We start from the raw sequence: 16945 nt of genomic DNA, 5'->3' as shown, positions 1-16945 counted from the left end.
TTCTTGAAAAAATTTCGACCTATATTCCGGTTTTTACAATATCTGTGCACTGTGTTTCTTCACCAAGCCTGAGGGCAGGCCCCTTTAATATAGGTCCTTTGCTTCCGCTGAATATAGTGTACACGTAATTTGGCCATGCATCTGACTCTTCTTGGCTTCATACCATGGGCTGCGATTTCTTCTTGAAGCCAGTGGATGTGTGAGATCATATACTCATGCTGCATGTAGTTGTGGGCATGTCCAGAAGTCCAGAACATTGACACATACTTTGAAGGCAGTGAAAAACATATTGAGGCTGTATATATACATGCATCTTAATCCTTCCTTTTTCATGTGACAATGTTTCTTCAGTAAGTACTAGCCAGTATTGGCATTTTCACTTTGGTGCCAGGCTCAAGGCATTATTTTGAAAGTTTTTTAAAAATAATAATTAAAAAAAACAGGTGAAGCCAATGTGTAAAGTTTAGTACATGCTTCTGTCTGTGTTGCTGTATTTAGTGAGTATGGAAAATGTAAAACTGGTGCTCTTCGGCCATATCAGGCCCTTGTGCCACTAAACACTACACATCATCATAAAAATGTAAAACATAAGGTGCTCTGTGCCAGTGATTGCATTACTCGCAAAACGTGCTTGTTGATGTTACTTTTTATAAGTTAGGTTTTGTGTGCATGTTAGCGTCACAATTTAGACACAGGTGGTTGCAATGCTTCAAGTGTCCTTTGTTAAACATACAGACACATTGATGCACTATCATGGGTGAATGAAGTGCGAACGGGGAGTCCAAATGCAAACATAGTTCTAGAACAACTGTATTTGAGCTAGGTTGTATAAAGGCAAAGCCAGGTTTTGCCCCTTCCGTCAGTATATGGCTTCACAATTATTCAATAATCTTATTTTGCCGTTTGCATTTGTATAGTCCCGTGCGTGTCTCATTTGTTCACAGTGACACAGGCAGACAGACAAGCACATGGCTACCTTTGAGGGGGCTCCACAATTAACCGCAACAAACCCGTGCGTGGTTTGTCTGCCTTCAGATTCCCTCGTATTCCACAGGACTTGCTCACAAGGCCCGCACCACTCCAGACATAATCTCTCTGGACTGACCAACCTGACGGGCTTGGAAGAGCCAGGACTGGTGGACAAATGGGTTCCTAATGGTGGAAGAGGCCGCCTGTGCATCCTTCCAGTGCCCGCAGACTTGAGAAAAGGACACATCGTTGCACAAAAGACTTTGCCACTCTCTCTACTCACGAGATGATTGTGGCACGTGTACATAGTGATCTGTTCTTTGCCGAGGAGCTGTTGGTTGCGGACAGGAAGTGTGCACCTCTGCAGTTCTTGACTTGGCACCCAACTCAGTGCTTTCTGGTGAAGAAGAGACATCGACAGACATGCTTAGAGGTGACTGTTACAAACAAAATGGGTGTGTTGTTTCGGACTGGTCATTTCCACATGTAGCCACTTCACACTATGACGATGCAACAAGAATTGCTTGACAAGTTTCCTCAATGTTTATATCAGGTCGGTGGCATAATTTATTGACTGCCTGTGTGTTCTTTTGGCATAGGGAGGACCTGTACTTTTTTTTTTCCCCAACTAGTCTGCAGAGGGTACTGTGTGCTAAGTTTATTACTCCTTTTATTGTGTGTGTTTTGGGGAGGGGGGAATGATTATTACTATAATTAGACTTGCTGAGCAGCCAAAGACACAGACTTCTGCTGCCGCCTCTAAGCAACAACTGTAAAAGGGTCCACGAAGCTGCTGCAGGGAAGGCGAAATGAAGCAGCAGCTCCTCTACGTCACCGCACATGATCATGAAACAAGTATTCCTATGTGATGCAGACAAGTGACAAACCTGTTTGTCACAACTGCAGAGCCTTGCATCATTACAGTGTTTTTCTTTTTTTGTGTGATCAGAAGTGTAGTAGGCTACAGTGTCCCATATAACAAGTAAAATATGAAGGCTAATAACTTGCATTTCTTAAAGGGCAGCCCCAAGGTAAATGGTGTTGCCTTTGTTCACAAAACGTTGTTCATGAGCAGAGCAGTTTCTCTCAACCCTTCTTTCTCTCTCTCTCTCTTTCATTGTTTCTTTGTTGGAAACGCATCTTTTTCCTCCTCTTCATTGGGCTATTCTACTGCAGTTGATTGTTCCAAGAAAGCAGTGGTGTTGTGTTTGTTTATGGTCATAACTGTATATGTTGACGTAAATGAAAATAATGTTGAAGCTGCTTTCCTTGGTGACCTCCTCCTCCTCCTCGCATGGCAAGGCACATGGCCTGTGCAATCTACTGCTTCCATATGTATATTTTCAAAAGTCTGTTTAAGATGCTTGACTGAAGTTTTAGTATGCTAGCATGCAAGCTGGCATGCTATCCTTGCATTGAAGGGGGCAACTCGAGTGAGTAACTTTTATTGTAAACTATTTGTTTTCTGTCAGCATTTCAGTCATACTTGCATCTGTACATAATCATGGTCCAATCATGTATATAGCCCCCCTCCCCCTTTTTTCCTCCTGCCATTGAACTAGCAGTTATGTGACTGCATAGTTGAATTTTTTTGCTGTAAATCTGCACAGTTAATTGTGTATTAACAGATTTGTATCTATTTCTTGCCCAAAATAAAGGACCTTTGTTATACTGAAATTTCAATGTTGTACTATTCACATGTTGGCGCATCTCAACCCAGGCGAAGCTTGTCGGTCAAAGCATATATGCGTTCGCCTCCTTGAATACTCGCCTGTCACAAAAGTACAACTAGTGACAACTAATGACTCCACCACACCTGGTGTTCAGCATTGTAAGAGAATTGCTCTAAAGTCTAAACAAACATTGCATACAAAATGTGATTTATTTTGTTCTCAAAAGGCTTCCGCGTCAGATGCGACAAAGAACTAGAAAGTGAGCGTAATAAAAGTTTAAAATGAACAGGAATGCAGAGTGCAATTTTGTGTATTTTTGCACTCTGAACTCTTCTTGGGGTTTTGAACATGGCCCACGAAAAACTAAACACAGCATCGAATGGTTCTGCTTTGCAGTTTTCGGTGGTATGTGCTGAAAAAAATGAGTCCACTTGGAACCCTGTACACTTTTCTTTTGAGCCTGGTACACTTGTTGCAATGGCTACATCAACAGAGTGGAATCTGACAAGCAGGAATCTTTCTATCGTTTTATAAACAACTCCTGCTGAAAAACTCTACATGTTTCCATCCAGTGTGCAACACTCAAAACAACCAGAAAATAGCCTGCAATGTGCTGCCATCTATGAGAAACAGCCGTTCATTGAGCAGCTGGCAAATCGCCAGCTGTGGAAGCAAATGGGTTAACAATTGGTAGTAAACTGAAACTGAAGCTGCTGTCGTCATCCACAGCGACATCGCCACCATCCTGAAAGCCAATGCAGTCGCTGTAGCCACAAATATAGCCGATGCTAGAATACCAATGCTATTCTTGCATTTTTGTTGCACTTGTCTCAAGCGCATGTCCCATGTACTGCTGCTGTACGCTTGGTATTTCAGTATTTTGCTGGCTCAAGGAGAATGTCTGATCACATAGCAGCTTATACCTCTTTACCTCAATACCTTTGCGATATTGAGGCTTTATACCTCAATATCGCACGTGCAAACCCAATCCATTAAAATTTATTGGAAGTAGCTCTGTAATAGGTAACTGAAATTCCTTATTGATGCACATAAAAACAGATGCGCTATGTTAACTATTGCAGTTAAAATTTAGGCCATATCTGGTATGTAGATGCATGTCGAACATTGTAGAACACATTTTTTGCTTTTTGCCTGCACCAGGACTTGTGCCATAAAGTAACACGGCTGTTCCACCATAGGGTATATATACATATACACATATATATATATATATATATATATATATATAATAATTAAAACAGTAACTAAGCTTTCATACCTAATTGACTAGCAAGTAATTTTCTAAACATACAATAAGTTTAAAAAATCAAACGCGGCTAGTATTGGGGTGATGTGTCAGGGCCCCGATTTTGTGGCGATTCCTTCCACTTGATTATCTGCCACGCTTATCTACTGTTCACGGATGGCTAACCCATTGATAATGTGGGCTGAGCATCGCTCCGACCAGTGACAAAGTGCAAAAAAAAATTGAAAAAGAATAGCATTGGAAAAGCCACTGCTACAGTATCGCAGCCCAGCTGTGCCACATAGTGCAAAAAATAATCCTTTGCACTGAACTTGCATTTTAGTGGAAAATTGTACCTAGCCTGCTGCCAGAGCCTCATTCTGTTGTCTCACTATTGAAACTGAAATCTAAAGCATGCCATCATTGTCTTGTAAGTCAGCGGCACAGCCATAGCCACAGATACAGTAAATTATGTTGGTCTGTCGTTCACTGTTTGTATGCTTTGTTTCACTTCTCTCTGACAGATGTTTCAATTCACTGCTGCCGTGCAGCCTCCTTGTTTGTGCTGTTTTGGGTGCAGTTTGTTGTTCCTTGAACCAGCGTTGCATGAAGCTCGCTTAAAGGTGCGAACTTCATGCCACTTTTGCCACTTTTTATCTAAGTGGAGAAAGGCATTTGAAGTGAAAATAGGCCATTTCAGAAATACTTTGCCACAAAAAGTACCTCAATGTGCTCAGCAGAAGCAGAGTTATTGGCAATCACACAGCCTCTGCTGTACTCCCATTCCTTCAGTGCTGTAGCTCAGTGGGGCATGCCGCAGCACTCTGCCTTCTAAATGTCACCGTGGCATGCAGTTCTAGTTTAATTTTGGATGTTAATGTAGACGCCACGACTTCTGCCTTTGGTGCCTACCATAGGCACAAAGTTTTCATTTTTCCGGGGGGAGGGGGGGGTATGTTTCCAGCTTTCCAAACCCCATATGTATGTGTATGTGTAGATATATATTTCTTGCACTTGAAGAAGCTTCGTTTGACCTCAAAGAGTTGTTCACTGAAGTGACAGTCTTATATGAGAAATTACAAGATCTCATAATAGCCGACAGTTCAATTTCACAGCCCAAGTCCTCTCACACCACCAGGAATCTGGCATCTCTTGGTGGTGTAATGTTCTTTCGTGTAATTGTCGTATACTTCACTAATACCGTTTCCCCATTCCGGCGAAACTGCAGCCTCTCTCTCTCTCTCCTTTTTCTGTTTTTTGTTTTTAAGCGCTGCTTTGCACGACTCCTGTTGATTTTGATTTCAAGTGAATCCGGCTTGGCCTTATTTCGGTTACTAAGTGAATTATACAGTTTGCCCCAACTATTGTGCACCAGGACCTTAAAAAGTAGCAGTTGCGTTACTCAAAGAAAACCTAGTGCATATTGTTTCCACTGCAGTGGAGTAGCTGCCAGTAATTCTTTCGTTACTGAGATTTAATTTGGTTATTGCAATTAAATATCTAACTCGAGAAGTACTGTTCTAATTTTCAAAGTGTCACTGAGGCATCTGCAGACAACCCCAAATGACATCAAACTTGCGGAAGGAGCACTAACAGCAGGTTTCGCGGCTTCACAGACTTTCCTTGCTCTCATTTCTACCTCACACTTATTATCCGTCTCTCAAGGACGACTGATCATGTTGATAACAAAACCCCCTTGATAACGCAGCCAAAGCACTGCTCTGACCACACATGAAACATGAAAAGCAATGTAATAGGCATCAGTGGCGTAGCCAGAAATTTTGTTCGGGGGGGGCTACGCCACTGGCCCAAGATATATATATATATATATATATATATATATATATATATATATATATATATATATATATATATATATATATATATATATATATATATATAGCTGCACGTTGCAGCTCAGCCTCCTCCTTAAGAGGAAGCTTTAGCTCGGGTGCTCCTATTTAAGTACATATAGAACATCCAGTGTTCTACTGAGTGTTCTACTGAGTGCCATCTTTCGTGTCGCTATTCTCCCTTTTTACGCAAACTTGTTTTCCTTTGCCAAGTGACAAGGAGTAGCCGGTGCCACCATAAAGGCGCCAACCTCTCCTAACATTCATCTCAATAAAAAAAAAAGGGGGGAATTCGTTTTTCCCGGCAATCACTTAACCAAATTTGAGGAGGTTTGTTGCATTTAAAAGAAAAAGTTTAGTTGTAGTGACTATTGAATTCGAATTTCTCATTTAGGTGGTCAATTATTTATTAAAAATTGACCAAAATTGAAAATTTTCAGAAAACGAAACTATCAAGTTTAAAACTCGGTGACTCAACAATGAAAAATGATATCACAATTCTGTGAATTGCATCTAATAGTACATCTACAGCGGACAAAATAGATATGTTACACATGAATCTCAAAAAAATCTAGTATTGTGGAAATACGGCTTTTGCAGAACCCTTGTACACAACGTAACCAATTCATGTAAGATACAAATTGACACAGCAAACTTGTCCGCTTTGACTGTTATAATAAATGCCGTTTACAGAACCACAATATCTGTTCTTCATGCATAGCTATTAGTTTGTAAACGTCTTGCTTCTATTTTTTCAAGCTTTTGAATTTTCCAAAATATTTTAAACAAAATTCAGGCCCTAAATCGAAGTTCTGTTTCCAACAGACACTAGGATTTAACTTCCTCTCTCAAATGCAACCAATTTCAATAAAAGCGATTAACAGGATTATCTCAGAAAAGCGTTTCTGCGTTTTACAAGTATTTGAATAGGCCGCGTCGGATTGGGCCCGAGCTAAAGCTTCCTCTTGAACAATTTATCGAGGGATCAAATACATGAATAATAACTACATTGTCATTGCCAGAGACGCTGCAAATGAATTTTTGAAAGCTACGCACTGTAAATACACGTAAAATATGTATTTTTTCTTAAAATATTATACTCGTATGTGCCAAAAATTGTGCCCAACATGACTGACGTCAATGCTTCCATGTTTTTTGTCTATTTATTAAGTAAAGAAAATATCACAAGAACTTTAGAACAATATCAGTTCGAAACCAGGAAAGCAGTGCATGCCGCTGATATGAAAAATTAAAAGGCAATGAACTGAACAAGTTGAGGACAAATATGTTAATGAAACTTTGTCATTCAAGAACCGTGCTCACATTCTTGTATATATGCAATGGCCAGTGAAAAATCTCAATGACGCTGTCGTTTGTTCCAATGTATTACGCAGGAGTAGCTGTCCCTTGTCGTGTATCGTGAGTAATTGCACCGAAGTTATAGTCGCGACAGAGAGCACGTATAAAAAGCAGGAGTTCTGCAAGATATATGAGGGCAAGTCAAATGAATGAGCCAACAACGGGGTACTTTATTTAAAAGTAGTCTTCATGAGAATTTAGACATTTGTCCTATTGACTAACGAGTTGCGTGATTCCCGTCTTATAAAACTCCTTGGGTTGCTGCTTCAAAAATCTGTATCTGGTTCCCTTGAGCTGTTTTTTTGGCTGCCCCAAAATGTAGAAGTCGCAAGGTGACAGGTCTGAGCTGTATGGGGGATGTTGCAGCGTTTCCCACTTGAACTTTGCCAGTTTTTTTATTAACCACATAAGCGACGTGGGGACAGGCATTGTCGTGGAACAAGATGACCCCATTCGTCAATTTTCCAAGTTGTTCGTTCTTGATAGCGACACGCTGCCGTTCTGGCGTTTCACAATATCGGAAACAATTGATAGCCTCTCAAGATTTAGCAAATTCTCTCAGTAATGGACCCTGTCGATCGAAAAAAAAAGTCGACAACACCTTTCCAGCGGAAATGATGGCCTTTACGTTCTTTGGGCGTGGTAAATTTGAATGTTTCCACTGTAAGCTTTGCCGTCGTGTTTCAGGCTCGTAGTAGTGGCACCAAGGTTCGTCCCCGATCACAGTTGCAAACAAGAAGTCGTCATGCTCATTGTGATACCCGATCAGATGAGTCAAGGCAGCGCGAAACTTCTCCGTCTTCTCGCGATGGATAAAAGTCTTGGGGATCCATTGCGCACCAAAGAGCCGATAACCGAGAAGCTCATGAATTATGGCGTGAACCGAACCGTGACTGATGTTCAGACGGTCTGCCAGTTCATCGATGCTTATCCTCCGTTCTTGTTTCAGCAGCTCATGAACCTTTGAAATAGTGTGGGGGGTGATTGCACGATGGTTTTAGCCCGGTCTTGGAATGTCTTTGCAACGTCCTTTGAACCGTTTGCTCCAACGCTTCACAGTGGTCAATGAAATGCAGTGTTCAACGTACGCGGCAGTCATATGGTGATTAAGTTTCTGTTTTGGAAACACCTTCAGCTGTCAAAAACTTCGCGACACCGAGCTGTTCAACTTTTGAAGTGTCCACTATGTGACGCAACCATATTCAACCCAGTGTATGAGAGCATTAAAGAACATTTATCTTCACACCTACGTGTCACTTTTGTAAATGAGACATGCCGTTCTCCTGCGCGCATGCCTCGCAGATAATGAACCGAATCATTATTGCGCGGTTAGAGTAGGCTCACTTTCATTTGACTCGCCCTCGTACATTAGAAATGCAAAGATACAATGGGATATGCAAATGCGAAAATACGGCTTGATAAAGGACAAAAAAGTGTCACTGGAAACAAAGTTCACTGCAAGTATACACAAAACCTCGCAACAAGATATTTAAGTATACGTATAAGTATCCAATGAGTCTATGTATGTAAGAAGAAGTAACTGTATATAATGCGTCAAACAAGGCAAATAAACATGTTGCACAATCATAGATTCACAGAATCCTAGATTCCGCCCCCATTCCATCCACTCCCCCCGATGTATTGCGCGCTACGGAAGGCGGCGCGCTTGCTCCCCGCTTTTCTCCTTTGCGCACACAAGACTGAGCCACCATTGTCGGCTCACCCATTCCACCTCCGCTCCTACGCTTTCACTCGCACATACAGCATGCAGCGCGTGGTCACGATGTTATCACCCTTGGACTTTATACGTAACATACGAAACATACGAAACGCATAGGAAAGTATGTTGGCCAGAACCTAATGCCTACTTCCGGCCCCTAATGGGGCTACGGAAGGAATACCGAATAAAACATGAGACGCTTGGTCCACTGAGAACCATACGCATACTGCTCAGTATCCTACAGCGGCGAAACAAGATTTTTCGGAAAGGTTCCGCTCAAGGAATGCGGTGCAATCCTTCGAGTCCCCACAGTGACGGCGGCGAGCGACCATTGTTTTTTTTTTTTTCTCGTCTGCTAGCCAGAAAGCGTCCAAAACCCTGTCCGGTGAAAATCCACTCGGCCAGAGCAAACCGAACGCGCACCGAAGTGCACCGCACGGTGGTCGGGGCCATACGAGAAAAACGTATGCGCTCTGGCTGGTTCTGGCAGCCCGCGGGTAGGGTAGCGAGAACAAACAAACAAACAAAAATTGAAGAGGCTCAATGTGTCCTCGCGAATAAAAGTCAAATTAGAAAAAATAAATAAGAACGTAGTTACTTTGGCTGGCTTTAGTGTCATGTTCTGGCGTAGGTTAAAAAAGAAATGTTGATATTTTTATACGTGACATGACGGCACAAATGAACCACCCCAACGCTTCGTCTCATTGGACCTCGCTGCCTGCTTTGTCAACTCGTCTGCTAGTGTGTTGATTTGGCTTGTCTCGTTGTATGTTCCGATGTAAGACTTTAGAAAAATCGATAGACCTTTGGCGTTAAATGTTTATAACAACATTAAACCCACAAAGTTCCGCAATTGAAAATCTAAAGCACAACTTTGGAAATGTCAATGCACCTTTCACATCAAGAGCTTATGAGATTTATACCCATAAAGTTTCGCAATTGATATCCATGCGCTCCATAGATTCCGTGGCCTCAGTGAGATGCCGCGGCGAGCCCGCTCGCCATCAAGGCGCCCTTGAAACTTTGTGCTCGGATGGTACTGCTTGGCGTTATGTGACTCCCGGTGTATGGGCGTTGCCACGAAATCTAGCCCGAGTTTGCAATCTTCGCGGTTAAATGTCTTTTCGAGCGTCAAAAAGACATTCTAGACAAAATCCAGAGTGATTTCCGGCGCCGGGGGTCGCTTTGGTCGGCGGTGCATGGTCAGCACGAAAAAATTTCGGGGGGGGGCTGAAGCCCCATAAGCCCCCCCCCTGGCTACGCCCCTGATAGGCATAGAATGTTTGAAAATCCCTTCTTTGCTCGCACTGCATCAAAAGAATGTGCACGCAGCTGTATTTTGCGCCAGAAACTTGCTTCAGACCAAAGCCAATATAAAGTGACTTTTATTTTTCATGAGAGTATATACATGCTGCAAAAACAGGTTTGTGTAAAAAAATAAAAGCGAAATAAACAAGACTGATGGCAAAACCGATGCGTTCAAGAAAGTAAGTATACCACTTCTCAAAGCCGATTTGGCAATCGGGACGCCTGCACAAAAAACAAAAAGATACATCAGATTTCAGTGTGCCCTTATCTGTGAATTCGCAAGCGCTGTTGAACATCAGCTGCTGCCTAGAGGACGTGTTCAAGTAGGTCTCCTTCTGCAGCTACGCAGTAATGAGTCCGCTTTATCACATCTTCAGTGGCTTTCTTGATGACCGACGCTGGAATTGACGGTTTGCAAAAATACTGTTGCGCATGCGCGAACACGGCTGTCACGAGCGCCCTCTACATGGTTAGGTACGAGAAGCAGACGAACAACCAACGCAGCTATAGCGCGCCTTGAGACGACGGTTGGTGGTGGTTTTGATCGCGGTATTTTCGTGAAAAGGACGGCTCGTTGTGTTGCGTATTGTGCACAAAGTGTTTCACTAGCAAACGGAGCATGAGTTTATTTCGGTTTCCGTCCGAGAAGAGCTATCCGGCGAGGAAAGCAGCATGGATAAGCGACGGCCGGAGATGCTATCACAGCACACAACTTGCTCGCTCCTCGCAGAGCCGGTTCTCATCGCGCTATTATCTGCTACTGAATTGTCATATGCCAGAGCTGCGAAGTTATTTCGGCCTGCAAGCTTCGAGACACCCTTAAACGCAGCCGCATTTTGCCGGAATAGGGAAAGTTCAAGATGGACGGGGACGGACAGCGCTTGCGAACGCGCCGTGGTGTCACTCAGTTGTCGCTGACATGTTATTATACTAAATATTATAAAGTGACATCGAAAGTGCGGCTCATATGACAATCAGCGCCTAGTACTACGCCACTGAAGTGATCGAAACACACCATTCGAGGGCAGTTGGTGTGACCGACGGGCAGCGCGGAGCGACCACAGCGCGACGGAGTTCGGCTGGTTTGCTCTTTTCTGCCGACGGTGTACAGATAGGCAAATGTATTTCCTATTTAGCCTTTTAATATTGATGCATGAGGTAAAGAGCTAGCAAAAAACTATGCGTTCACTTCCTAGCAGAAGCTTCTTCGTAACCGGCAACACCCACGGCCAGCGAGCGAGGCCTACCGTCTTCATCGATGGCAATTAGTGCGTCGAGAGAACGGCGCGTCGTTTGAGACATTCCCGTATTTGCCGTGCGCAAAAAAAAAGGACCGTCGTAACAAGTCAAACAGCTCCGTGAAGCTTTGCTTTGTTCCAGATGGGCCATATTAGTAGGATAATCTCTCCTAAGCGGCACATCACACTCGGCGCGCTGACTTTGTCGGCAGCCGCCGAACGCTCGAGCCGGCAGGCCTAGCTCCCGGTTGTCGAAGCAGCAGCCGACGGCGCTTGTAATGAAAACGGAGCGGGCCATAAAGTGTTTATTTTCATGAGTATTTTAGCGTCTGGACGATTAGGTCGCGGTTAAATGAACGCAGAGTTGGGTCTCTCTACACTCTGTCGGCAGCAAAGAGCAAATAAGGCTAGCCGCCTTGCACGGTGGTCGCTGCGCGCGGCCAGTCTGCGAAACCAAGTGTGGAGACTCGGCGACACATCGGCAGCATGTTTCGACGACGCGCACTCTGCTCTTTGTTGAAGGAGTGTATTTCGCTCGCGTCAGTCCCGTGCTGGCATCAGCAGCCCCGAATATACGATATCTTTAACGTAATTGTCATTCAGTGCCGAACCTCGATGAGCCTGGAGAATAGTGGCAGTTATAGAAAGCAGATATTTCCACACGCGATCAGTTTGAGTGGTACGCTTCGGGAAGTCGGAGGTCTATGACATGCATGAAAACTGGAACGGAGTGACGGCGTCTTCAATTATTTTTGGCGTCATGAACACACGCGGTTGCCGCGGCAGAGGCCAGGCAGCAGCCGAGAAACGAAACTGGCTCTCTAACCACATACTCTCGCACGCAGAGCACTGCAGCTTCGCCTGTTGTGTGCCAGGTGGCGCTCACTATTTTGCAAACCGTCCATTCTATGGCAGACGTCCATTATCCTTGCCTTGAGCTAATGTGACGTCCATCTTGATCATGTAAGCATGATCTTTCATATAAGCCCAAGGAAAGATTTCAAGTGGAGAGAGGTCAGGTGACCTAGCCGGCCAATTTACAGGCCAGTTCAGTGCCTTCCAATCTGCTGCACATGAAAAGTTGCATACAGCCAGTTTCATGCTCAGCTGCTGCTGTGTGCTAATGCCCCACCTTGCCGATACCACAGAAGTGCAAGATGTGACAGCGGGATTTTGCTGAGAAACTCGTCCACCACTCGTTTAAGGATTTCGTCCACGTACAGGCATAAGTTCCGTCCAGCACAGGCATGAATTCCGTGCCACACATTCAACGACAACTTGTACTGGTGCCGATTCTGCTTTACCCAGTGTGGATTTGAGTCACTCCAATAGTCTGCATTATGCAAACTTACCTGGGCATTTCTGTGAAAATCGGCTTCATCTGCGCACCTGATGCTGATCAAATAGTCCGATGACTCATCGGCTTTTGTCAGGACCCAATTTGAGAAATCCAAGCATTGGTGCTGGTTAAGTTGGTACGGGTGAAAGGCAGTCAATTAGAATCCTCCAAACTAATGACTTAGAAATTGGTACCTGGGTGGCCACATCCTGCACGCTAGCATGAGGGTTTGCGGCCGTAAATGCTGGGAAATCCAAGTGTAGGCTAGGACTGAAAGATGGAGTCCTCCACCGCTATTTCTGGAAGCTGCCAGTTTTTCTCAGGTTCTCTTAATTTCTGATGATAGTCGATGTGTTTGGTCTACCACCACACTTCCATAAGTGATATATGTTTGTAGCCTTCCTCTTGTTGCCATTTGTAGCTCCCAAGGCAAGGATCGTGTTTGTCTTCTGCTCATTAAAGAAAGACATGGCAACTGGGACGAAACAAAATGCACCTTTAAATGTTAATATTTGCTCTGACGTTATCAATTCACTTTTGTGGTGATAGGTTTCATGGCAAAAAAAAAAAAAACATCCGTGTGTTTTATCTACGCTAAGACAACAGCTATCACAGTTTGTTTCTAACACCAAACGTGACCTGTTACTTCAGTCGGGGTGCGGAACTAGCTAGAACAATAAGGAACTAGCTCGATCACTGTGCTTTTTTTTATTTCCTTTATTTCATTCTAACTTGGGGGGAGCCTGCTCAAGATGCTCAAGAGGCTTTATGATGCGGGCAGGAGCGCAGTCACGTGGTATTTTCCATATTTCGCTAGGTTTATTTATCAGTCAAGAGAATTGGTACGCAATTTGTACGTCACTGAAAACAACGCAGTTACATGTCCCTTGCTTGTGCCTACAAATGCTTCGTTGATACTTAGATAATTAGGATAGTGCGTATCGAGTTTGATAATTATTTACAGTTACCTAATTAAATCTCGGCCATGAAAACATTACTGGCAGCTACTTCACTGTACTGCAAACAATATGCACTAGGTTTTCCCTGATTAATGCATTGCTCTATTTTTTAAATCTTTGGGCATGATAGTTAATTGGGACACCCTGTATATATTTATGACCTCTGCATGCAAGTGACAATGTTCTTATGCCTAATTAATGTTGTAAATTATTTGAAGTGCTTTTTTCTTTCATGAGTCGTTAGCATTGCTTACTGAAAAGAGAAGCAATACTCAAACATATTCACGTGCATTTCGCATGCCATTAAAGGACTGCTGAAGGGGTCACTGAAGTCTACAGGTTTTCTTTCAGGGTCAAAAAAGCACGCAAAGCAATTTGAAGTGAAGTGTAAATACAGCAACATATTCATTCTCTAGGCATAGGCTATCCATATTTATATATATAATTGTTGATTGGCTACCTCCTCCTCCTTCAAGAATACAATAAACTTTATCCTGCGCATATATTAAATGTATTGTGTATGTGCATGGTGTTTACAGCGAAAATTTAAAACAATGTTGAAGTGAGAAAATACATGAGGCAGCCGCTGCTGCCGCTTCTGACGAGCTTGTCCTCCTATTGTCAGGATTTGCAGAAATAATGCATAAATATGAACTAAAGCCGTGCACATCTGCGACAACAATGAAGCAGTAAGCTATTAGCCACAATAAAATTATAAGTGAAATGGTCAAGGCAACTCAAAAGAAACCTCAGATGATGTGGGTGAGAAAACTGTGGCAATGACACTTTAAGTGGGGGGGCGGGACTCTGCCCCCTCTGGAAAACTCTGGAGCGGGCTCGGGCCCCAGAGCCACCCAGTAGTTGGCGCCTATGGTGCCTACGATGCACTAAACATAAGCCAAACGCAGTTGTTCTCGGTGAGCTACAGTGCGCTTAGCCAGTGGACTTGTGGCGGCAGCCACAGTGTCAATGCCATATAGCTGACCACAGCTTGATGTCAGCTATTGGCCAATAGCAGCCATCTAAAGGAATGACGAAATAGTGCATCTAGAAGAGAGTGAGGACAGGGCCTTCTGTTGAAAAAAGTGTTTGAGAGAAAGGTGACTTAGTGATCCACTTGCGATCTCCATGCACCGCATACAACAGCATAACTTTGCCAAGAAGTTCACAGCAGCTTATGCCACCCACGGACTAAGTTATTTGACCAAGCCTGACGGGGGGTTCAGGGCCCATTTAAGGAGGAATTCTGATGAAGGTACCACGGATTAGCTCCCACCAAATATCACCTAGCTTTAGTTAAAAGCACCACTTTTAGAAATATCTTGTACTAATAATATACATACTTGACTACTGACACATATATGTTTGCTATTAATGTGGTCCTTCCTTGCATTGTAGCGCGATCAAGAGTAGAGTCGTGGTTGTAAAATAACCACTTGCATGTTTCAGGGTACAGTTATGTAGGAGAGATTGTTCGCTTTAGAAGTTGTAACAAATAAAGAGAAAATGCTATGGATGTTTGCACTATAAGTGCCGTTTGGTTGCACACATCCTAAGGTGTGGTCTTATTGATAAGTCCTAGTTCTTTGCTCGCTTGAAGGGCACGGCATGCTCAAGCATGCTTCATTATACGCATAAGGAAAGTTATTCTTTTAAACGTTAATTAATGAAGTTTGGTATTTTTTATCCTGAATGCCGCTAATAAAGGTGCATAATGCCTGCTCCGCTACATTGATTATTTCAATTACAGTTTAGACTATACATATCTGGCATATAGATGTACATTGAACACTGCTAGAAATGAGGTTTTTGTCTGCACCAAAAAGTGAAATGACTGTTCCATCACTAACTATATATGCCTATTTATATCCAATACATGCAATGTCATTTGCGAACAGAATTTCTTCTGTCATGACCAAATGAACTATGGATGAATGAAAAACATGTGAAGGGTGTCTGTGTCCTTGTAGTATATTGTCAAGTCATTACGTTCAGGGATACCTTCACTTTCATGTGGCATAGCGTCTGGTGCGATGCCTCACTGGAGCATTGGGCAGTCTGTGCGCTGGCATAGTGAATTGGCACCTGATGAAAAGGGTACCTCTGAAAGCAATTGACCCAGAATACTGTCCTTATGCAGTTGTGTGACAGTGCCTAATAAAACGTAGTGTACAAAGCAGAGCTTGTTATGCAACTACTAATGTGGAACCTTAATCCACATAGATCAAGAACAAATCTGCGAATAGCCTAAAATTGGAACACCTTTAACTGGTTTTACTGCAAGTTGTTGCACAAAGGACTTACTGCTACACAAGCTCATGCAGTAACCAGTGTTAAAGTAACACTTTTCTTCCTGCAGTCAACAGTAACATTAGAGGTCGTTTATTTTTATCCCGAATGTATATTCACCAGTTGTGGTTACCTGGTGGCTATGGTGTTGGGCTGCTAAGCACGAGGTCATGGGTTCGAATCTCGGCCACGGATGTCGCATTTCGATCGGGGCAAAATGCGAAAACACCCATGTACTTAGATTGAGGTGCACGTTAAAAGAACACCAGGTGGTCCAAATTTCTGGAGTCCTCCACTGCGGCATGCCTCATAATCAGATGGTGGTTTTGGCTCGCAATAAACCCCATAATTTAATAAGGAATATTCAAAACAAAACATTTGCTCACCCATAGCTCCTGCAGAAGGTGAGTTGTGCATATCACTTTCTCTTTTGTTACCCAGGGCCATGCCCACAATTGATCACACCAAGAAAACGTTCATGTGTAACAATCAATGGAACGACTCGCTAGTGGCAAGCATGAACTGTGCAACACAAACATAATGCAAGCTGAAAGTAGACCCATCTAAAAATGTTTCTGTCACTGCTGCTTCCTCTGGTTTAGCCATCCTGCACTTGCTAAAAGTGGTATCCTTGAAAGTAATAATATCCAGACTACAGCTCCTCCTTTGAAACTTTCATCAGCATAGCTACATGCAGCTCAATTGTTTCATTGCAGGTCTAAATAAATGCTTATGCTGATGTCCCTATCCTGACACAGAAAGTGAGAGAGGCATAAAGCAGAGATTCCTCGACATGCACCACTAATGTATCGCAGGTCCCATCCTGACACAATAGAATGGCTTGCATGTGCGGCCCCTGTAGTAGCTATGCCTACTGGCAGAGATACCCATTGTTCAACAGACCCTAGAGATAAGAGCCAGGCTACATGAGGCACACTACAGCAGGAAGCATTGTAGTCGCTACTGGCATCAAGTCAGATAGGCAAGGTTGG

The 16945-nt window shown here is 43.3% G+C and overlaps 1 protein-coding gene across 17 annotated transcripts in view; it reads left to right on the top strand.

The window, feature by feature from the left end:
• The window catches only part of Su(var)2-10 (E3 SUMO-protein ligase Su(var)2-10), a 133182-nt gene extending 130536 nt beyond the window's left edge, over positions 1–2646 (top strand). For 9 of the 17 annotated variants that reach the window (XR_010564504.2, XM_065432446.2, XM_065432439.2 and 6 more), the window contains one exon: positions 1036–2646. Coding sequence is in view for 13 of the 17 variants with exons in the window: in XM_065432446.2 (XP_065288518.1) it covers positions 1036–1104 (69 nt within the window). In the remaining 4 variants the exon portion in view is untranslated. Of the gene's footprint in view, positions 1–351; positions 444–944 lie in introns of all 17 variants that reach the window. The other 8 variants (XR_010564505.2, XM_065432440.2, XM_065432450.2 and 5 more) reach the window with 4 other exon arrangements.
• The last annotated feature ends 14299 nt before the right edge of the window (positions 2647–16945 follow it).

Source organism: Dermacentor albipictus, chromosome 1, assembly GCF_038994185.2.
Source record: "Dermacentor albipictus isolate Rhodes 1998 colony chromosome 1, USDA_Dalb.pri_finalv2, whole genome shotgun sequence".
In the NCBI taxonomy this organism is placed as follows: Eukaryota; Metazoa; Arthropoda; class Arachnida; order Ixodida; family Ixodidae; genus Dermacentor; species Dermacentor albipictus.
The sequence above is the reverse complement of the archived record's forward strand: the minus strand, read 5'-3'. Positions and strand labels throughout refer to the sequence as shown.